We start from the raw sequence: 23,621 nt of genomic DNA, 5'->3' as shown, positions 1-23,621 counted from the left end.
CCTGGGTCTGATGCAGGCTATCCTATGGACATCCAGAACAAAATAATGAATGACCCAATGCCACATTTCATATTAAATTAAATATAAGTTCCTATAACATCCATATCATTTCCTTTATATTTATTTTAATTCACTAAATCTGGGGTCTTGGCCCTGTCATGTCATAGGCTTTTTTGCCAATGTATTTATTTACTGCACAAACTCTAATGTGTCTCTATCTGGTTCGAGTTCCTCATCAATCGCTATCCAATCGCTCACGTTCGCCCATAAGCAAGACTGCAGAGGCGCTATGGAGCCGTGATCTTGCACTGTTTGTAGTACTCTACTATTGGCGCCCACAGCTTGCGAAATTGTGACTAGTATCCACTCCCTATAGGAAACAAAGTAAATGTGTTTTCCAACTGACCGCAGGGGCGTCTTGGAGAACTAATTCAATACTAATTTGATGGGACTGGTACTATAACTATAAGTAAGTCATTTAGATATTAGTCTTAAACTCATTAACTTATTGTGTTTGTTCTATGCAACAGGTATTTTAAACCAGGAAAACCACCGTAGTAGGTTAATGCTAACTTAGATTAGCATAATTTAGCCTGACTAGCTTGGAAAGCAGGGGAAAACTGTGTTGGCTTGCTAGCTAGTGAAGTGCCTAATGGCCGGAGGCCTATAGTCTGGTGTTTTAAATGTCTCGCCGTCAGATGAACAGCATAATTAGAACTAAATTGGGACACAATAACATCACAATCAGAAATATCTGTTATCCGCGGTTTCCATTGCTTTCAGTATTCAGTTTTGGAAAATGTTGTACTTATACAGGGCGTAACTTTCTCTGTTCTGTTGTTTAAAATGGCTAATCGGTTAGCTAATGGTAGCTATTCTGGCTAGTGTTAGCTCGTGCAACTTGTTGCTCTGATTAGGATTGTAACGTTATTATCAGCTAATGTTGCGCTAGCTTTGTCCTGTGTTGTTTTTGTGTTTTGTGTTGTTATGGATCTCAGACGTATTCGTGTGGTTGTTCAGACGGAGCTTCATAGCCAGCTCAACACAAAACGTAATGAAAAATGTAGAATATGGGACAATTAACGTTAACATCACACTGTAATAGCTGGTTTTGGTTTAACGTTACTGAGCAACGTCGTGTCAAGTGGAAGGTAAATTAGCTTAGCGTTTGCTGTTGATCAGAAATTGTATCATGAGGTCTAACTTAACTTAGATCTGCAACGTCACTAATTTGCCGTGTTGTTATGGATGCTGTTTTCATGTTTATTCTGCCACACATTTACCGGCAACAATTATACAACTCAGGATTATACTATAACTAAACATTCGCTAATTAAGTGACACGAACGGAAAGTGACGTTCTCTGAATAAAGTTAACTAAGTGCCTGTCCGTCACTTATTTCGGACCTGTTGTTTGATAATGTGTGATCATTCATCAGATGGTAAATAGGAAGTTTTAACTAAGTGGGCGTCTTCTTTGGGAACCCCGTGCTTCTCCTCTAAGGGCAGAGATAACAATATCGCAAGTAGAAAATGTAAGGTTTTTTTGTCACAGCTTTGGTTTGATTGACATTTAAGATGAGTGGGCTATTGCAGACTTGTTGTTGTTGTTGACAGCGCATCTTGCTGTATCATTGTATTGGGGCACATGCATACCTAAGCCTTTGAAGCTTAGAGAAAAAACAGTCTGGAGCTTTATATTCTATATGCGAGTATGTTGTCTTTAGTGTTTGCATATACTAGTGTGAATGTTTATTTATTTAGAGAGTGCCTTGATACTGCCCAGTTCTCATGGTTATCTCGTGTTCCTGTCCAGCTTGTTGTGCTTTGTTAAGATAAGGTGTCTAGCAGTGTCCCAGACTACCATCACTTTCAGATCTTCTCCATATCCTCCCTGGTAGGTTTTACAGTGGTTACTGTAACACTGAATCCATACACAGCAACTTGGGACTGTGGGCAAGGAAACCATCACCAAGTGTTACCAGTGCCAGTTTCAGTTTGAGAGCATACCTTCTGGTGACACCACAGCGGTTTTCCATTAAGCCCTCAGGGGTCCTATGGCTGATGCAGAGGCTGTGTGCTGAGTCAGACTGAGGCCCCTGATGTCTGTGCTAGGCTATTTGATTTGGCATTCTTTCACTCTCTCCTCCCTGACTCACTCAGTCTCATCTTTCAGCAACTCGCTACGTGAAAGTTCTAATTTGGTCTGGCCGTGGAATCATGTGTCCTCATGTTTACTCCGGTGACTTTGTGCCCTTGCAAGACCTGTCTGTCCCTAAAGAATGCCATTTCTTGTGAGAGACAGAAGAGAAAGATGGAACATCTTAATCCACTCAAAAAAACAATGGCTATGCAAATCGTTTGTTTTTATGATGGTATGTTCCGATACCATATCACCAAAACCTGTGATAGCCACAAGCCTTTGGCGGAGGTCAGCTCTGCTAATGCTCATTCAGCACACAGTCAGCTCAAGGCAGTGGCTAATGCCAAAGCCTGATGGAACCACAATAGAATGGTAGTAGTGTATATTCACAGCCTGTCTGCAATTCTTGTAAGCAGTTTAAGCTGGCTCAGGAGAGGAGGTACCTTTGTGGTCTTGACTGCCTACTCCCATGCTTCAGCAGCATGTTCCTTCAGCATGGGTAGCTGCCAGTCAGCAAGCGTCTGTTTGGTACAAGCAGTTGCGGTTTGGCCTTGGATGTCAGCCCATATCTGCCGCATGGCTGGGTCAGTCTATCAGGATGACCCTAAAGAACAGGGATATACTGTAGGAGTTTTGAAGGAGCAATGAAAATGTCAGAGGGTATATCCCCCAAATGAGAAATGCATGTTCCCCTTTACATAAGAGATCTTTTTTTTTTTCAGTTAGAGTGTACATTTGTGTTGTTTAATATTCTGTGTCACCTGCAACCAGCTTTAACTCTGTTTGGTACCTCTTTTATGTGTCAGTGGCCTTATGTTAATCTATAGCTGTTTGTTTGTCTTGCTGTCCTAGTCTCCATTCTGTGTCCTGCTAGATTTCTGTGGTGCGTTGTCTTCCATCCGTCAAGCCTTTTATCTCTTGCGTCTCCACCTTTATCTCTCTGCTTCTCTTATCCATCCATTCACCCCTCTGTCCATTCATCAAACCCCTCTTCTGTTTATCATCTCTCTTTTTTCCGTGCCCACCCTGACCCTATTATGCCTGTACAGCGTGGATCTCACTTAACTCGTTTACCCATTAAACTTTATATACGCTTCTTTTTCATTTACTCCGCAGTCCCTTCATCAGTGCATCCAAGTCCGTTCCAGTCAATAGTCCAGCGCAGTTCATTTACTTTCCTTGCATTCGACTTGATCCACTTACTAGACTTACATTTTTCCCTCTTATTTGCAAAAACATTGCTTGCCCCCTGTATGTGGTTGTAGAAGGGCCTTGGGCCTTCTCTGCTGTCTAGACCAGGCTTTTCCTGTCTGTCATCTCATTACCTCTTAAGGTCAGGAACATGTAGTGTTGTCCCTGGGCAGCCACGACTCCACCATGCCTTTATTACTGTCAAGACTTTACTCAATCAAACGGCTAATGCCGGCTAAACTCAGTGCCTGGAAACTCTAATTACTGGCTCCACTGAGCTCACGGGAGGTCCGGGCTTGTTTTGACCCCGGAGCGGTGTGTGGACCACGACAGAGGAGACCCACTGAGCAACTGAGTGCAGGGGATCTGTGCTTGCTGCGCTTCTGTCATGGCTGGCTTGGTGGGGCCTCAGCTGAGGAATGCTCAATATGCCCAGATTGAGGCTTTGTGGTGAAAGCCTGAATGTTGCCATTTGTTCTTTTCGATGGCTGGCCGTCTGAGGAAGCTACTACTCTCATCTGGCCCTCGTAGACATCTGTTAAGGGAAAATGGTTTATCACCATCTCAATGAATCTGCCAGAGAAGAGGAAGAGAGGGATTGAGGTTGGACGATAAGAAAATGATGAGCTGACGTTGTTACGCTGGCTAGATAACAGAAGAGAAACAACAGGCAAAAGACTGGCACCTGCATGCATTCCCAGAACTCTGATGTAGGCTAGCTAGCTAGCTTATCCGTGTGCTTTATTAGTTCTGTCGCCACCACACTCAGGGCACCTAGTTCTCATAATAGGCCACAGTGTGGGCAGTCCTCTGCTCAGTTCATTGACTTCACACTGAGGGCAAATGCCTCTTCTGCTATGCTACACAAAGGACGGTAGTAATGATGGGCAGTGGCAGTATGCTACTCTCTCACGTTTAGCTGTTTAATTTACTTGAATTTCTTATTCAAATATCCTTTCTGAAGATACAGGCCTATTTATTACTTGCACATATTTGATACATTACTCTGACAAACTCAAGCAGTGGTGTCACATTGCAGCCATCTCTAGGTGAGTTTGTTTTTGCTCTTTGGGGGGGTTTATGAGGTTTGACAGCTAGCATGCACTGGGATTAGATGGCAGTTCGTTATTGCGTATTCATTATCTGTAATGATACTGCAGTTCATCGTCTGTATTGTCTTGGTATCACATTGCCTGAATCTGAGTATAATCAAATAATTTATAGGTGAAGAGATTATTTTAACAGCTGGAGCCAAAGCCTGCCCCTGAAGTTTATAGGTTAAACATTACAGTAACCCTATCCCCAATAAAAGAGTCATGGTTCACTGAGTACAACTATAAACTTCAAAATGAACCATACAGCCTTGATAAAGATCCTTCCCTAATCTTATTCGAGGAAAAAAACTCTAATGATTTCCCCACATGGTTACAGTAGCCCTTAGATAACCCCCCACATCAAGTGTATTAGCCGTCATATGACCTCACATTGAGGGCAGCTGGTATTAGTATACCAGTACTGTGAGGGTAGGTGGTCTCATTTACTCCCACACTATGGATAGGATAGGTAGCACTCGCATAGACTGATTATGTGGAGGGTAGTTGATGTCCTCAGATAGGCTCAAGTGAAGTTGTATATGCCATCTTGTATCATGGAATCTTGTATGTATCATGTGTCGCATGTATGCTTATATGTTTGATCCTGATGTATAAATTCTCTTCTCCGCATCTCGTCCCTCCCTTTTTGCCCCCTCTTTTTTTCCATTCTTCTACTTGGCCGGCCAGAAGCAGATGGGTCCCCCCATCTGAGCTGAAGTTCTGCTCAAGGTTTCTTTCCTGTTAAATGGGAGCTTTTCATTGCCCCCTACACCTTACTCCTTGCTCAAGGGGGTTCAGGCTCTGGGTTCTGTGAAGGGGCTTGAGACTATTTCAAATGTTATTGGTGCTATATAAATAGAATGGAATTGAATTGAAGGAGAAACTGGCTCGGTTAAATGAGGTGCATGTAAGGCCAGAGTGGTTAGTGACACCCCGGCTGGCTGGTCCAGCTCAGTTTCGTAGCAGCCGATCTTTTCAATTAGTCATTACAGAAAAAAAAACACAATAGACACAGTCGCCTTCAACTGAAATTCACTTAGAGTTTGTGCAAAGGGTCAGTGAAAATGACTCACTGCACAGTGGGGCAGAGGAGTTCCATCAGGAACAGCAATGACAGTGGATACCTCTGTGTCCACCACAACCCCAAACCCTATTTTCTCTCTCTCTTTTTTTCTCTCTCTCTCTCTCTCTCTCCTCTAGCTATCGCTGTGCTTCTCACTGGCTACGACAGCACTGTAGGCTTTCAGAGGTTATACATTAACCATGCCCTTCAGTGTATTCTAGAAGCACCCGGTAGCAACAGTAGGCAGGAGGTGAGCCGGTTTCTTTGGCAGATCCAGTAGAGGAGCACACTAGCATGTTGGCCCGCCTCAGTCATTACCTCAAGCAGTAAGCCCTCGACCTGACCCGACACCTCATGTTGTTCGCCCCATGCTGAGCTACCTGATGCGTTCAGTTCAGTCCCAAATTCCTTGGGCCATTCTTCCCTTGGTTGCTTTCTGACCTCTTCTCCTCGCTATGGTTGGGAATTAGCATAGGCCTGCATTCTGTTGCACTCATGTCATGATGTTCTTGCTCTCATTCTTTCTAGTGTATCCAGTGTCTCTCTTTCAGTCTCTCTCACTCATTCCCTCACCCCTGGTACGTGGTGGTACGTGTGTGGACGCTGAGAGCTCGAGGCCTCTGGAATGTTCTCTCCTGGTGAGAGTGAGGCTGCTGGAATGCAGATAACACTCTTCTGTTTCTCTTCCACAGTGACAGCCACACATACACACAGACACACACAGATTGACACACACACACACACACACGCACACATGCATCCACATCCACCGGTCAGAGAAATAAATACAGTGGCTAAGGATGCATTCTAATGAAGTGAATCATTGAAACTGATGTTTTTGGTTTTGCACTCAGATTCCACCTTTTTATGTAAGATTACTTTTTCAGTCTGTCTGTAAAGTTGGTTTCATTTTCATTCTGTTGATGATCAGTTATTTTAGGTGACTTGTCCCTACATTGTTGACAGTGTATACTGACAGAAAGGTTGGTGTTGTTGGTAGAGGCTATGCAGAGGATAAACTCTGTCCCTCAGTGGCATATCATAATGACTGTTTCGGTTTTTTTTTTTTTTTTTTTTTTTTTTTAAGATTTGTTTTGGGGCTTTTTGCCTTTAATGAGATGGGACAGTGAAGGTTTGGACAGGAAATGAGATGGAGTGGGATCGGGAAATGACAGCAGGTCGGATTGGATGTTTTATTTCTCTTGTCGGTCAAGGATTTCAGATTAGGGTAGGCCTATTTATCTCCTTGTTTGTTTTATTTAGATGTTCTGGCTCCTTTAGCGGTGTTCTTGAATAGATCCACATCAACCGGATTGGAGATAGGGGGCACTGACAATGGATGAGTTAGCGGAAGCGGACATGTTCATCTGACTTGTTAAATAGACTAGTAGTAGGCTTCTACTTCAGTGGTTGTGTAGGTTGTTCAAATTCCATAGGTTGAAGTCACAGCCTGTTTTTTGTTCTTTGTACATTTATTTATCTAAACATCTGTTATGCAAACCTGTTAGCTGCTTAGTGTTGGCAGAACAACGGGACGGGAACACATGATCCCAACTGTCAGCGTTGAGGTGCGTTTTCCGTGTTTTATCTGGATAGGTGGCACAGGTGACACACGGCAGGCTAAGGAGAATCTCAAGCAGGTTTACGTTTCTGGTCAGACTTGAATGAGGCACAGATCAGACAGATCAACCATCCCAATTCCAGCTTTGTGCCTTTTGTGCTCACACTTTTATCTGTGTGTTTACCAACATGCCTGCACGGCCATTCAGCAGGCAGCTTGGTGTGTTGTGCGAACTATGCCACTGCACACACAAGCTCACATACTGCCCCTGCTATTGATTCAAGTGTTTGGATATCTGTGAACATTAAATGCCCCCATGCAGAAAGGTTACCGCATTGCCATGATGCTTGTTTGCATTTAGCCTGTTTAATGAATCATTTATTGGAAAAAGGTCATCTGTCTCATATCATATGTTTAACTGAAGTGGATGATAGATGGGAGATGGTTTACACCATATGATGTTGGATCAGTACAAATAATTAAATGAAAAATATGCTTATAAATAAATCACATAATATGGCCAAACCTATTATGCATCACTATCAAAGAAGAGAAATGTGCACAAATACAGGTTAAGTAAGTGCTGAATAGACCGTGTGTGTGTGTGTGTGTGTGTGTGTGTGTGTGTGTGTGTGTGTGTGTGTGTGTGTGTGTGTGTGTGTGTGTGTGTGTGTGTGTGTGTGTGTGTGTGTGTGTGTGTGTGTGTGTGTGTGTAAAAGCTCTTGAGAGACAGATGGTCCGGGACTTGATCCCCAATCACTGCTCTGCCTGCTGCAGCAGTCAGAGGGGGTAGGGGATGCTCCTGCCAGACACGATTAGCCCAGGATCACAGTGTGTGCTTGTGTGTGTGTGACGTGGACATGCATTATGTGTGTGTGTGTGAGAGAGAGAATGTCTGTCACGTGTGTCAGTGGTATGTAAACTGCCACAAAGCAGAGATCTGGTCCAGAGTGGGACCCCCTCCAGACTGAGTTAACATAGTTCCACTGCTGAGCTGGTGAACTTGGCGGGTGACCTGGGGTTAATGACTAGCCATAGTGAACCAGTGAGGGACTGATCTGTTCTTTAGCGAGCACAGGGGTGAATGACTGCCCTTGGCTGTGGACTGTAGTGGTAGGTGATGAGTAATCCCTTTGCAGTTCAGCACCACTGTGCACTGTTCTTCTCTGTAATTACAGTGGCTTGTGTGTGTGTGTGTGTGTGTGTGTGTGTGTGTGTGTGTGTGTGTGTGTGTGTGTGTGTGTGTGTGTGTGTGTGTGTGTGTGTGTGTGTGTGTGTGTGTGTGTGTGTGTGTGTGTGTGTGTGTGTGTGTGTGTGTGTGTGTGTGTGTGTGTGTGTGCAATTTGAAGACTGTGAGTCAAGAACAGTTTTCAGATCTTTTCTGACAAGAACTTCCAGATGTAGGCCTAGTCTCTCAGCCCCATGGAAATGGATCTTTTGACAGGAAGATCTGAATGTCTCTCTCACACCTCATCTCTGGAAACATCTCCATGTGCCACTTAGAACATGCTGCTTCTAGGATACTATGTGTGGGTGGTGCTGCAGAGGCAATGGTACAATACTATCGTGATACTATTGCAATTCTTTACATTTTACGATACAGCAAGTATTACACATTCAGCGTGACCTTGTGAGTTATTTATCCCATATAGTAAGTTTCATATACTGGGAGTCTGTGCAGCCATCTTGGCTCGGTACATTTGCTCTCGGCTCTGACTTCCTTTCCCATTTCCACGAGAAGAACGAGGTTCTGTGCCATCTTGTGTCATCAGAGTAGGCATTTCTGTTTACTTTTATTGGGCTATGTCAAATAGTAGGTTTCTCTTAATATAATGGAAGAATGTGTCTGTCTGCATGATGCCTACCTATATCTACTACTGATAATGTAATTTGTCAAAAGAGCTGCAGCTTGACCGTAGTCAAATACTGACTTTACGTATAGCACAGTATAGTACATATTGCTGTTGGGCATCAGTGGGGAAGGAGCTTGCCATTACAGCCACAGGCCAGATGCGTGTGGCTCAACTATGAATCCCCTGAATGAAAGTGAATTGAAAAGGAATCTGTAACTGTTTTTCAGGTTGTGCCTGCTGGATTAGAAAGGGAAGAATTGTGGATGCAGGAGATGTGAGAGTCTTATGTAGTTTGATACCAGTTTTTATTAGAAACATGTAAATGAAGCACTACATAAAAAAAATAAGGATTGTTATTTATTCTGTTAAAATACTCCAAATATAAATGACTCTATTTCCAATATTTCCCATGAAGGTATTTCAGTTATCCGGTTCTTGAAGGGACACAAAGCATCTTAGCTTCTAAAGGGCCAGATTAATTTAGTGGCTGTCGATACACACACACTCCCTCGCTTGCTCACTCCCTCACAATAGTTCCCTTATGTGGGTCCACTCAGCTGAAGAATGCCGTTCCCAGGCTGGTTTGCATTCTTGAGATTTGCCTGATTTGCCTGATGGGGCTGTGCTGTCCAGAGCCCAGCGCAGCGGCCAAGGAGCAGAGAGAGTGTGAATGTGTCGCTGATGCTGCTGGAATGTCAGACAGACAGCACACCTGCACACACCAGCTGAAGCCAGACAGACAGACAGACAGACAGACAGACAGACAGACAGACAGACAGACAGACAGACAGACAGACAGACAGACAGACAGCTCTGCTCTCCTGCCTCTTTTATGAGCAGCTCCTCATTCACTCTCAGTGTGTCACACTACACAGATAGGCTCACATGCATTTCCCTGTGAACTATTTCATTGGTGTGCTGGAAAACCCAGTGCCTTTCTTGAATGTCGGGTTTGCGCAGAACAGCAGAATTTTCTCTCTTCTGTCTATAGGAAATCATGAAAGTGAAGTACTGTACACTGTGCCTACTTGTCCTTCATCCTCCTGTCTTCTGCATATGAGCCATGTCCATAGACTGGTTTACTTGTTGACTAGAATTCAGTGATGCCAGTACTTTTGAATTCAAAACTAAATGATTTTTATTTTGCCACTGTACAGAGTTTACACCCTTTGATTATTTGAATTATTAACTGTGAATGTTTGGGTATTATCTGGGGATTTAGGTTAGTGTCCACTGTCTTCCAAGCCAGCACTGTACATGCCATTGGCTCCTCAGGCTGAGTACCTGACCTCCGTTCTCTCTCTGTTCCTCCCTCTCTGTAGGAGTCTCATTCAGCTGAACATTCCCGCTCTAAAACCAGACCAGCAGGGCTTAGTCACACACCTCAGACCGTTGGATCCTAGGTGCAGCAGGGAGAAACTTGGGTGAGTTCTTGCCCAGTCCTGTGTGTGTGTGTGTGTGTGTGTGTGTGTGTGTGTGTGTGTGTGTGTGTGTGTGTGTGTGTGTGTGTGTGTGTCCCCTTTATTTTCTCAGGGCCTGTGATGCCCTGCCCTTTGAGCAGTTGTCATGGTGACGCACAGGCAGGCCAGTCAGAGCCCAGTAATCTCCCAAGTGCAGCCGTGAGAGAGGCGGAGAGGAGAGGAGAGGAGCGGAGGGGAGGACAATATTGAGAGAGGAGGGATTGGATCTGTGATAAGACAGGGATGAGTCGAGCGTGTGTTCTTTTCTGTTTTTGTGTCTTTCTAGGCTACTGTTCCAGTGAGATTGGCACTGTATTGTGGCTATATTTAGGCAGTTGATCTAATTGTTTGTGCGTGTGTGTGTGTGTGTGTGTGCGTGTGTTTGTGTGTAGGCCAGGGGGTGAGGAATGTGACAGGGTCAGAGGTTATCCATTGTGGGGGTGCTGTGAGTCATGAGGGGGCAGAGCCTCTTGGGTACTGAGTGAGGGGGGAACTGGGAACATTCGTTAGGATTGGATGTGTCTTTTATTCTCGGTCCAAATGGAGGTGATCTACACCATGTGCTTTGTGTGAAATGACAGTTATGTGCCTGTTCTAGCATCCCCCTCCCAATTTCCCCTTTCCATGAAAAAGGCATGTATATTTCATTGTAGTGTTACAACACGTGTAGTGAAAGTCACAGTTGGACTTAAGTGTGAGGTGAGTAGTTAGTGGCGCTTGTTATAAAGAGTTGAAGAGCTACAGGAAAAGTGAAACAATGGACAAACAAACAATGAGGTCTGTGTTTGAGTTGGGAGGTGAACTTAGACATGGGTTCAAGGTAGGTGGTAAGTGAGCTCCATAAAATTGGACTGGTAATAAATTCAGGCCGTGTGGAGGATGCAGGGCTGTGGCTGTAGGGGTGAAAGGGCAAAGGTCTCTGGGTTCAGGTTGTGACATGGTGGACGTTAATACCCAGTGTCAGTGAGACTGACTCTTTGTCAATATCAGTGACCTAAACTGATAAAATGGACGTCTGGACTTGCTCTCACCTTTTAGCAGTGAAAATACCAGAGCCAGGACATGACAGTGGGTGCATGTCTGGAATATGGCAAGAGTTTTAGGCTGGGATAACTCTGTAGACCTCTTACAGTACCTTAGTGTTGTCAAGAAAATATGTCAACCTTATAAAAATGCTCTTTATGTGCAATGTAAATGCAAGAAAAACGAATGCACTGTGATCTTGATATTAGTCGGTCCTCTCTAATCCTTCCCTCTGATCATGTGTTTGTAGGTGCCGGTGAGTTCTGTGAGTGTGTTTTAGAGAGAGCACATCCTCAGGCTGGTCCCCCTGACTGAGCGAGTGTGACAGACTGCCAGCGTGCGTTGCCCTCACGTGTTCCATCATGGCCGCCACTTCCTCCTAACGCAGAACACACCAGGGACAGCAGCAGCAGCAGCATCCACAGTCACACAACTGCAAGGGGGCGGGGGGATGATGACGACGTCCCACATGAACGGTCACGTGACCGAGTCGGGTGGAGGCGGGGGCGAGGGCACCGGGTCTGGTGGCGGGCGTCACGAGGGCCCCGAGGAGCCCCAGCAGTGGCACCGCGAGATGGCCGTGGACTGCCCGGGCGACCTGGGCTCGCGGACGCTGCCCGTCAGGCGCAGCGCCCAGCTGGAGCGCATCCGGCAGCACCAGGAGGACCGGCGGCGGCGCGAGGAGGAGGGCCGCACCCGCCAGGAGCTGGACCTCAACGCCTCCATGCGCCTCAAGAAGCTGGCGCAGAACGCGCAGAACCCCAAAGTGGGCATCGACAACCCTACGTTTGACCCGGTGGAGGGCCCCGGAGGGCCACTGTCAGCCCTGCAGGGACTGGGAGGGCCCCCTTCACTGCTGGGTGAGTCTCGTGAGCACCTCTGCTGGCTTTGCTTGTTTTCATTTTGTCATTGGTATCTGTTTATAGTTCATTCTGTTTCCATGGTAGGTTGCTGTGAAAAGTTAAAAAAAAAATCACTTTAGCTGGACTTACCCTGGCCTGATGCCTGAAGGCATGTGATTGGCTAGGTGCTCAGAGTGGGATGAGATATTTGGTTAACCTCTCTGTAGGGGTTTGTTACACGGCAGGCAGTTCATGGCTGTTTCTCTCTCCTCTTGTCCCCATAATGAGAGTAGTAACCTGCTGTCGGCCTACACTGAACAGCATAGGTGAATGCAACTTCACATTACCTTTAAACTGTACAGTAGTACATTATGTAGAAGCCATTGACTCCTACTCAAAACAGGGCTGTCAAAGACTTGAGTTGGGTGCCAATATTCATTCAGCTTACACGCAGGAAAACCTACTGTGCCAATTTGAATATAAACAAATTCTAGACAACTTGTGGAACAGTGCTGCTCTTAAAAAAGGATCTCAGTCGTCTGGCTGTTTCACTCCAACTTTGGAAAGAAGTCACCTTCCTTAGCCGAGTATGTGCCTCAGAAGTGAAGTGTTGCTGAAGTGCGAGTGAGGACAAAAATGAGCTCACTCATCAGGTATTGAGGAATGCATTGTGAAACCAGTAATTAAACAGGAGGTGGGCCCTAGTAGGTGTTTTCTTTCTCTGTGCCTCTGTTTCTTTCTTCCTCATTCTGTTTTTCATTTCTTTCAGTAGCAAGCCCTGTTAACTAATCTGAAGTAATGGCTGAATGATTCTTTAAGCTTTTGATGAGGATTGTAGGGGCTTCAAGAAATTGGCATCACTGTATTGAATGTGGGACAGAGAGAGAGAGAGAAATGCGTTTGATGAGAGAGCGCTGAAATGAGTGGAATTTGAAAGGGGGGAGGGTGTTGGACGGAGGGGTGGATTGAATGGGAGGCAGTTAATTAAGGAACACTAATGAAAGCGTCCCGTCCAGCGTGGACACAGCACTCCTCCGCCTGTTCCTCTCATCGCTTCTTCCTGGGTTGCACTTTTTCCACACTTGACCCCTTTTGGGCAAAATCATACTCCAAACCCAAAGGGAGGAGCTTTGCTGAAATGGTGAAAAAGGGAAATCAAATGTACATGCATCCAAGAACATTTAAAAAATAAAAGTATGTTTTTTCACTGTTCGTTAAAGTAAGGCAATGTGCAGTTAGCGAGTTAGTGAATGCCTGCTGGAAAAACACCCTGCTTTAGCTTATGTGTAGACTCCCACTCAGCGCCTCTATTAAGATACATGTCCATCACCTCCCATTAGTGTCTGTGTGAGGGTTAAGAGATGGTCTTATTGTGTGAGGAGCACCTGATGATGAGAACAAAAAGAGTTCCTTTCTGCAGGTAAGACCTTGAGATTGTGTCTTGGAACTGTTAGGCAGCTGTGATTCTGCATATCGCATGGAACGGTGAGTTTGCTTTTTGGGGTATTTTATTGAATGCAGCCCCCAGCACGTAGAATATTTGATGCTCTGGCTCGGACGCCCTGACTCCCTGAAGGATAGCGGAGAGGGGGCACACTGAGCAAATACAGGTTGGCTGCATCACCTAAACAAAACCAGTAGGCTCCTGTGAATTAGCTTCTGTATTGTCAATTGAGTTTTCAAGATGCTGCCAAACTATAGTTTCTATTCTATTCACATGTAAACCTCACACCCTTCAGTTGTGAAGCACAGTGTCTGGCCCAAACCCTGGAGCAGGTATGCCTCTGATGTGCCTTACATTTTGTTTACAGTGCCATGTTAATGCCCTGTGTGAGTGTGGAACGAACGTTTGTTCCTCTGAAGGGACCCGAAAGACAGTGGAGTAAGATGTTCATCCTGTATGCCTGTGTTGCAGAGCTGGAGGAGCTGCTGCTCTCCCTGAAGCAGGTGCAGCACTGCCTGGGCGATGAGCAGAGCCGCGAGGACGTGGAGATGGTGCTGCAGCTGGTGCAGAAGACCGACTTCCAGAAGGCCTTCAGCATCCACAACGCCGTGGCCCAGCACATGCACCGCGCCAGCCCACCCTTCCCCCTCACGGAGCGGGCGCAGGGGCTCACACACGAGGTAGCCAGACGCAAATGATGATGAAAACAGTGATTTTGGGGGGGGGGGTGCGTGCGTGCGTATGTATGTATGTATGTATGTAAATGTCCAGGTTTATGTCATTTTGCTGTTCTGTTGCTGTGAATCATAATCCTTTGCAGAGAGATGGGTCAGATTCACAGAAACAGGACTGCAAAATCAACTCTGAGTGATTGATTCATCCAATTCGCTCCTAATTCTGTCTCGGGCCAGTGAGCAAGTCCTCTGTTGCTTTGTTGACAGATCTGATGCTGACTGCAGCTGCTGTTAGTGCTTAGTTTTAGCAATCTGCAGTTCATGAGTGGGTATGCAAATTTCTAAGCTTTCTAAGCTGACCACATGTAGCCACAAAAAGTGCTTTGAGGCAAACCAAACTGACCTCTTGAGAGGCCTTTTCAACGATCGCCCGGATGCACAGCCACATACAACCTTTGTATTGGGAACCATTCATCAGTGAACAGTTTTAACTCATGGCACCCCACCCCTAGCCCCCCCCCCCCTTCCAGTGCAGCAATTGCCAAATGGTCAAAGTCTGTGAGTGGTGATTATTTCTATGACATCAGCCCTTCTATGCACTCTGTGATCTCATGGCGATATGGTGCTGCTTAGGGATGGATGAGTGTCCATCCCAGTCCGCCCCTACTGTTCCGAGAGACTGAGAGGGCCCGGTCTAAATATACATGAGCATGAGTGGAAGTTCATCCGCCGCTGGTGCTAATGAGCATGGACTGTGTGCTCTGCTAATGAGAGCCTCCCTGAGAGAACGGCCTCTCTGCTGGACTAACTGTTTGCTAATGAGAAACAGATAGACTTCTCCTTGTTGTTGTCCCCACATTTCTGGGCACATTTCTGGACAATGGGGCCGCACAAATATTCAGTGTGCTCCAAAACTTCATTAGCGCTGGAAACTCACTGACCGGAAAGCTTCTCTCAAACACAATGGAGATTTCTTCTCTGCACAAAGTGCACGTGCAGGTGTGTGTGTGTGTGTGTGTGTGTGTGTGTGTGTGTGTGTGTGTGTGTGTGTGTGTGTGTGTGTGTGTGTGTGTGTGTGTGTGTGTGTGTGTGTGTGTGTGTGTGTGTGTGTGTGTGTGTGTGTGTGTGTGTGTGTGTGGCGCTCCCCTTGAGACTGGACAAGGTGCTCAAGCAGAAGGTTTTCCATGTGTGTGTCCCCGGTGTTTTCCTTGGGTTCCTCTTATTGGAGCATATGGTGTTGGATTACAACATGTACTTGGATTACCATTCATATATAATATGCGGGAAGCCTGGTGGATTAGCCCCTGCTGATGACGGGCAGTGTTCAGCTCCGCTGGTCAGGCCACCCTAACCCCCCCCAACCCCACCCCGAGGCCACCCCACCCCCACCCCGAGGCCACCTCCGTCCTGCGGACACAACCTCTCCTGGAGCATTGTGGGTTCCACATGTTGGCCTCATATTGCGTCAGGATGGTGACACTACTGGTCCATCAACAGGCCCTCTCTTACTTACTAGGAATAGAAAAAGCCGGAATGAAAATGCGTTTATGTCGACGCTTAGGCAGAGAGTTACTGAAGCAGTTCAACAAAAAATTCAACCCATAGTTTGTCTTTGGTCCAGAGGCCAAATCAATCCTAATCATAAAAAAACACCCATATTTTCTAGCATAGATTCCATCATATTTAGATATGACCACTCTGCTAGTATTGTAGGCTTTTGCTTTATTTCAGTAGCAGGTCATGTGTTGTCACGTTGTGTCATCTTGGACACATACCCTCATCCAGAGATTGTCATCGTCATCGTCACGACATCGTTCATGGGTTTCAGAAAGAGTAATCCTGAGATCTGCCATCCTTTCTGTCTCCAGGTCCAGTCCATGTTGCTGTCCACCCAACAGAAGGAGAGCCTGGAGCTCAACACCCTGCTCTCCTCGCCTAACTTCCAGGTCGGTCCTCCAGCTCCCATGAGCATTACTTGCCTATATGCGTGTTGTGGCTTGGGTGTCCTATGCTGATTGGGCTCTATCAGAGCCCTGTGGTGACCTTGTTTTGGGGTCTGGTAATTGTGGCGTGTTGGATATTTGTATCTTGTGTAATTGCTAAATTGCATTCAATCCATATTTTCAAATGTAAAACCAGCTGTTTGTAATGCTGCTAGATAGATGTAATTTACCCAGCTGCCAAAGAGGGGTCCATCAGTCAGAAGAGCAGTGTTAAAGCCTTGCAGTTTCAGGGTGTCCGCGGGGTTTTAAAAAGTATTAAAAGGTGATAAATCAAAATTGCCAAATTTAAGGCCATTAAAAGTGTTAAATGTAGTTTTAGAGGTATTATTTTTTTTTAAATAGGTATTATTTTTTTAAGTGTCCTATTCTGATTGAAATTCTATCTTCTAAAGTTCGCATTAGTTCGTTTAAATGCGGGCTTTAGCAAAGCTGGGCACATAATCAAAGATCATCCGTATCAATCCTGAAGTCTCAACTTTGTATGTTTGATGCTTACGTCATATTCAGTGGTCGTTTGACATCTCAAACACTGCGCGCTTCAACTCGGTAGCCAACTGGCTGGCTTACGTTTTTGACTTGCTTAGGCATATCTTCAACGTCCAGACAACCATCGTCGTCGTCATGGGCAAATGCAAGTTTTCTGACAGCTGGGTGTAGTAGGGAATAACTGGCAGGTTTATTGTTCGGTTTGTAAAAAAAACATCAATGTCAACTGGATGGGAGCTAAAGCACTTCGGTCGCACATGCAATCCACTAAACATAAAAATGGAATGCGCGGTCGGCGAGAGCAGTTCATTCTACCACTCTGCCAACTGTCTGTGCTGCTGCACCACCACCACCGAAAGCTAGTGCCACGGTACAAGCCAACGCTACGGCTCCAGCAACTACGTCTGACCTCCGGGTGACTATGGGCGCCACACCAACACTGCGTGCGGAGGCTCTGTGGTGTTTAAACACTGCAGTTAAACACCACTCATTGAACTCCAACGAAGGAATTTCGGATCTGTTTAAAGAGCTGTTTTACATCATCAGATTTGGATTAGCATCGTTCTTCAAAAAACAGCTTGTTGATGGCATCAACAAAGCTGGGCCATTCGTGTTGATGTTTGCTCATGAGTTCATATTATGCCTATAGCACACCAGTTCACGTAGTGGATGCCAGTTTGTGAAGTGATATCAGCAACAATTCATATAGCAGATGCCAGTTTATAATGCATCAACAGTTCATGTAGTGAATGCCAGCCAGCCACTATCTCTCCATTGCACATTTAATGTAGTTTGTTTTATTTTTATTCACAAAATGAAATAAATGTGTGCAATATGTGGTCAACATCAGTGAGTCTCTAAATCTATTATGTTGTGTATAGTGTTATATATAGGTCAAAATCTCCGTAAATGTTAGAAAGATCGCCGATTAACACTTGCAACTCAGTGTCGTGATGGTTTTCAAAAAATTTAGAAGGTAGTAAAAAAGGTATTAAATGCAACTTAAGGATTGCTGTATATACCCTGAGTTTGTACTCAGTCCCTTGGCCAAAGCCTAGTTGTGTGCCAAAAACATCAGTCTTTTCACCAGACTTCATACACAACATACCAGATTTTCTCATATCCAAAATGCTCTGTCGTCCTGCCGCATCATTGATAGTTCTCTCTGTCTCTCTATTTCCTTTTCCTGTGTGCTAGGCTCTGCTGCTGGCCCATGACGGCATTGCTGAGCAGGAGATGCAGTTTGAGCCCGAAAGCTTCCAGGAGCAGCCGTGTGAGAACCTGGCCCAGTGGGGCGGAGAGACGGTGAAGATCGTGCGCATAGAGAAGGCCAGAGACATCCCTCTGGTGGGTCTCACGCAGTCAGTCACATGCTTCAGCTACTGTGGGCAGTTGAGTTTAGTCAGACCACATGTGACTTAGTTTGAAGATAAGAGCACATAGTGGAGAATGTTTGGAATTCTTTTCAGTATTGCTGATACGGTATGCAAACGTCTGATAATGTATGTAGTAAGTGCTCTCCTGAGGGCAGGTTTCGATAAATTCTGTTGTGGCGTGACCTGTTAACCTTTGACCTTTTTGTGTTTTCCGGTGTGTGTGTGTGCGCTGATGTAATCAGGGCGCGACGGTTCGTAACGACATGGACAGCGTGATCATCAGCCGTGTGGTGAAGGGCGGGGCGGCCGAGCGGAGCGGCCTGCTGCAGGAGGGAGACGAGGTCCTGGAGATCAACGGAGTCGAGATCCGCGGCAAAGACGTCAACGAGGTCTTCGACATCCTGGTGAGCCTCTCACTCTCGTATGTCTTAGCACTCAGATTGTGTAGCAAACACTTGCGCCCAGAACCCACTGAGCGGTCCAAAAAAAGCCGTGTTTCAGCAGTGATTGTGCTATCTTGGTCATGAAACCTCGATCTGACTGTTCAGCCTCTTAAGCTCTGTGTGGTTGCAGTGTCTGGTGAACTCCGCTTGTCAAGTACAGAAGCTGTAAAAAAAACGCTGAACTGGTTTGAGTGACGTGTGTTGTTTTGAGTGCACTCAGCACATGTGTGTGTACTGATGTCAGTGTACTGAGTGGATATGAATGTGCTGTTCTGAGTGCACGAGGTGTATGTTCTCTGTGTACCCAGCGGATGTAAATGTAATGATCTGTGTGTGTGTGTGTGTGTTTTCTACAGGCAGAGATGCACGGCACTCTGACCTTTGTGCTAATCCCCAGTCCTCACAACAAACCTCCTCCTGTCAAAGAGACTGTGGTAAGTGCAGAAGCTTCTTTGTCTTATAGCTTTATTTATTTATTGCATTAATCGATTTTCTCAGTGACTGCTCTTAGGTACAATACCTGTTGACCCTTGACATTACTATAGGATTATCATTGGCCTCCCTGGTCCTACATGTTCTCAATAGTATCACCAACATCAAGCATTTGCATTCTAGTGTGTGTTGAGTTGTGTAATGTGTCTGGTCCTACGCAGGTGCATGTGAAGGCCCACTTTGACTACGACCCCTCTGACGACCCCTACGTGCCCTGCCGGGAGCTGGGACTGTGCTTCCAGAAGGGGGACATCCTGCACATCATCAGCCAGGACGACCCTAACTGGTGGCAAGCCTACAGGGATGGAGACGAGGACAATCAGCCGCTAGCAGGCTTGGTGCCAGGTACACCAGTGCAGAGCATACACAGAGTAACACACACACGCACATTACTTGACAAAGCCCATAAGCTACCTGGATGCACTGTAACTGTCACTCATACACTCTGGTTGATGTGTGAGAAGACATTTGCTTTTTTGGAGACTCCATTGTTCATTCTCTTCTGTCCATCCTTGCCTGACAGGGAAGAGCTTCCAGCAGCAAAGAGAAGCCATGAAACAAACCATAGAAGAGGATAAAGAACCTGAGAAGTCAGGTGAGATTCAGACACACACACACACACACACTCTTCACACACACTCACACACACACACTCTTCACACTCACACACACACACTCTTCACACTCACTCACACACACACACACACACTCACACACACACACACACACACACACACGTGGCACTCGTGTGGTATTTGCATGTCATGCTTTGCAGTTACAGTACACATTGTTCTTCCCTCTCTCAGGAAAGCTGTGGTGTGCAAAGAAAAACAAGAAAAAGAGGAAGAAGCTTCTCTACAATGCCAACAGAAATGATGGTGAGCAACTCCTCTTGACCTTATATACCCAGCAGATTCTATTCGTTTTAATCTCTATATACAACTCTACATGTATGCATTCGGAGGTCTTTTTGATTCGTTCAGCAACAATACTGTTCAGAAGTAAATAATATAGGAGAGCGTGTTTCTTTGTCCTATTCAGATTATGACACTGAGGAAGTTCTGACCTATGAGGAGATGGCGTTGTACCACCAGCCAGCCAATAGGAAGCGGCCGATCGCTCTGATTGGGCCCCCCAACTGCTGTCAGAATGAACTGAGGCAAAGACTGTTGACCAGTGAGCCAGACAGATTTGGAGGAGCAGTCCCACGTGAGTGTGTGTGCATGTGTGAGTGTGTGTGTGTGTGTGTGTGCGTGCGTGCGGCATGTGTTTGTCTCTGCAGAAGTGTTTGTCTTTGTTAACCTTCTGTTTACTTATAAGCTTTTGTTACATTTGTTCACTTAATAGCAGTGTAAGCAATGTATAGTATAATGTAGTGCATATGATGCAAATATAATGACCCTCATTGTCTGTTAATGCTTTTGGAAGTGAGATAAACACCCATTTGATCATTTAGTATTGTGATCAAATTGCTTTAATTCAGATGAGTGTGTTCACCACATAAAGAAAGCCTTGCCAAACCCTGGTGTGATCCCTCACCCAACAGACACCACGCGCAACCGGAGGGACATAGAGGTGAACGCGCGCGACTACCACTTCGTCTCGCGGCAGGCCTTCGAGATGGACGCGGCCGCCGGGAAGTACATTGAGTCCGGCGAGTTTGAGAAGAATCTGTACGGCACCAGCACCGACTCAGTCCGGCAGATCATCAACACGGGAAAGATCTGCATCCTCTGCCTGCACACCCAGGTGAGGAAAGACCGCCATACACACAGAGACAGACACACACACAGACAGACAGACGGACAGCCAGTCGGTGAGGAAGAGAGCATTGGGCATTGGTCATGATGGTGATGGTGATGGTGATGGCAATCTCTTTCTCTTAGTCACTGAAGGTTTTACGGAGCTCTGACCTGAAGCCTTACATCATATTCATCGCACCCCCCTCCCAAGAGCGGTTGCGTGCTCTCCTGACAAAAGACAACAAGAACCCAAAGGTACTTTCTTTTGCATTTGCATTCGATTTCCATGTGCCCAAGTGCGTAATCCACACCCCATTTTGAGTTGCAATCTTTAGTTCCTCCACACGAACCTGCACACAGCCTAATTCTACCATATCAACATTGGCCTCTTCAGAACAGGCCCTTGTTGTACAGAAAGTTTCACAAGCTTTGAAGCTACACTAGGGAGAACTTCCGATCAGATCCACAGACGTTGGCTAGATCTAAACGTAACCCCCCCCCAATCCCTTCCCCGTAGCCGGAGGAGCTGAGGGACATCATAGAGAAGGCCCGCGAGATGGAGCAGAACTTCGGGCACCTGTTCGACGCCGCCATCGTCAACACGGACCAGGACAAGGCCTACCAGGAGCTGCTGCGCCTCATCAACAAGCTGGACACGGAGCCGCAGTGGGTGCCCTCGTCCTGGCTGCGCTGAGACCGCCCGCGATCACGCATGGCGTACACTAACTTAAAACACACACACACACACACACACACACACACACAGACTCTCACTCTTACTCTAAAGCATACTTATTGACACATCCTCGCACGCACGCACGCACGCACGCACGCAGACACAAGCTGTGATTTTTAAGAATACCGTTTCCAATGTTGTTCTCCGCACGAGAAGACGGAGGGCTGGAGAGAGAGCGAGCGAGCGAGAGAGAGCGAGAGCGAGAGAGAGCGAGAGAGAGAGCGAGAGGGAGAGGGAGGGAGGGCTGAGTCTGGGCTTGTGCAGCTCCACCCTGTGTAGCCGGCGTGGCTCAGGCTCCTCTTCACTGAGATCATGAAATCTCGGATCTTGTCTCTCTCTCTTTAAATTAACTCCACATTCCAGAAGTAATTTAAGAAGTGTATCTGTCCCAGCACTTGTTAGCAGCAGTAGAATGAACTTTGAGAGCTATTTATATATAAAGATTTTGGAAGACTTTTTTTCTTTTTTTTTTAATGATGAAGGTTGTTCTACTGCATGTTCATGGAGTAGTTGCACAGCTCCACTTATTGTGGCCTGATCCGAAGTGTGTGTTTGTGTGTGTGTGTGTGTGTGTGTGTGTGTGTGTGTGTGTGTGTGGCATATGTAAATGTGTGTTTACTCCAATAATGAACGCACCGAACCGCTGTGGGTGTGGATGATTGTGGACACATATCTCCAAGTCGACCCGCTGAGCACCGCTCTCTCTGAAGACTCTGCCGTAAATATTAGCTGTTGGCCTCACTACAGTCAGAGGGAAGATGTCTTTCTGTCTTGATTTTGTCTTTCCTTTGTCCTTCTCGCGTCTTTTCTTTTTTTTCTGTTCCTCATCCTTCATCTGAAATCATGTTGGAGTTTTACCTGCAAGGCTGTGTTGACCCTGCGGAGGGAAGTGTCAGAACTGTTGTGTGGGGGAAACCACTGCTTTGTTTTGGAGCTGCAGCGGAGCGAATGCGTCATAATGTCTTTGATGGCCGCATCTCTGCAGATCCAGATGGATGCGAGGATCGTTTGCTGCTCAGCGCGTCGGCTCCATCCTCTCCAAGATGCTGATGGCTGGTGTCTCAGCCCCTCCTGTATTAGAACTGCGTCACTGTTTGTCAAGCTGGCCCTAGTTATGCCAACCAATACTTCAGCCAGGATCCTAGCCGGAGCTCATGCCAGCAAGACTTCAGGGAAAAGTGCTTTCTCTCTCTTTTTTTAAATGCCTCTTTCATAAACGTGTAACCATCAGTATTTTACAGCAATACAAAAAAGTATATATTATGCCGTGTATGTACATTTCCTTTAATTTACACTATTCTCTTTTGGAGCTGGTGTGGTTTTCGTAATTTAATGAGTTTCATGCTGGTAGAATTGTAATTCTATGTTTGTGTTTTCAATGTTATTTTCACTACATTTTAGAATCGTGCATTTAAACTTGTGATTTTTTTTTTGTGTGTCAATGTTGTTCATAGTTCTCCTTCTGGTGTTTCAGAGAGACCTTTAAATTAATTATAATGGGCTTTTAGGTCTTGAGTGTAAAAAATCCTGACGATTTTAGAAGTGTGTTTGCGAGTGTGGGTTTGTGTGTGTGCCTAAGAGAGAGAGAGAGAGAGAATGGGCAGTAGTGACACTAAACTATAACTGGCATTGCGTAAATGCAAACACAAGACAAGGGACTGTCACTAAACTATAGGGAAGTATTATGGTATTATCTCTGCAAAACGAATGGATACACTGGAAACCGCCGAACTCACGAGGAGTTCCACAATATGTTACTTTCTCTTTTGTTTCTCTTAGTTTTTGATCATCACTGTGTATTTACAAGATGACGTACATGGTTAACATGTTCAGTAGACATTTCCACCGTATAAAGGGCTGTGTTCCTTCATTTTGCTCTGGCACTCTTCGGTTCTTCCTGTTTGGCCTGTGGCTCTGAAGTGCATGAACAGGATGGTGACTGTGGCTATCCGAGAGAGCCCACAGCTGTACGTGACGTGACAAGACAATACGGCC

The 23,621-nt window shown here is 45.9% G+C and overlaps 1 protein-coding gene across 2 annotated transcripts; it reads left to right on the top strand.

The window, feature by feature from the left end:
- The first annotated feature begins 299 nt into the window (after positions 1-299).
- LOC105909465 (protein PALS1-like) lies at positions 300-21,851 on the top strand. 2 transcript variants are annotated; one of them, XM_012838100.3, is made up of 15 exons: positions 300-469; positions 10,228-10,329; positions 11,639-12,248; positions 14,146-14,354; positions 16,217-16,294; positions 18,035-18,184; positions 18,456-18,617; positions 19,013-19,090; positions 19,310-19,493; positions 19,672-19,743; positions 19,955-20,026; positions 20,190-20,357; positions 20,695-20,897; positions 21,035-21,145; positions 21,408-21,851. In XM_012838100.3, the coding sequence occupies exons 3-15, from the start codon at positions 11,840-11,842 to the stop codon at positions 21,582-21,584; spliced, it is 2,073 nt and encodes a 690-aa protein (XP_012693554.1). In that variant the 5' UTR covers positions 300-469; positions 10,228-10,329; positions 11,639-11,839; the 3' UTR covers positions 21,585-21,851. The 2 variants fall into 2 exon arrangements, with proteins under 2 accessions (XP_012693554.1, XP_031436211.1); XM_031580351.2 differs by lacking the exon at positions 300-469 and adding an exon at positions 500-1,151.
- Positions 21,852-23,621: the final 1,770 nt, after the last annotated feature.

The sequence above is a fragment of the Clupea harengus genome, chromosome 14, assembly GCF_900700415.2.
Source record: "Clupea harengus chromosome 14, Ch_v2.0.2, whole genome shotgun sequence".
NCBI lineage: Eukaryota > Metazoa > Chordata > Actinopteri > Clupeiformes > Clupeidae > Clupea > Clupea harengus.
This window is presented reverse-complemented; position numbering and strand designations above follow the sequence as displayed.

Bases quoted from the DNA above. Each gene is read 5' to 3' on its own strand.
- LOC105909465 (XM_012838100.3), top strand. From the start codon at position 11,840: ATGATGACGACGTCCCACATGAACGGTCACGTGACCGAGTCGGGTGGA. The intron at 18,618-19,012 runs GTGAGCCTCTCA...TGTTTTCTACAG, and splicing joins ACGAGGTCTTCGACATCCTG to GCAGAGATGCACGGCACTCT. The intron at 20,027-20,189 runs GTGAGCAACTCC...TGTCCTATTCAG, and splicing joins CAATGCCAACAGAAATGATG to ATTATGACACTGAGGAAGTT.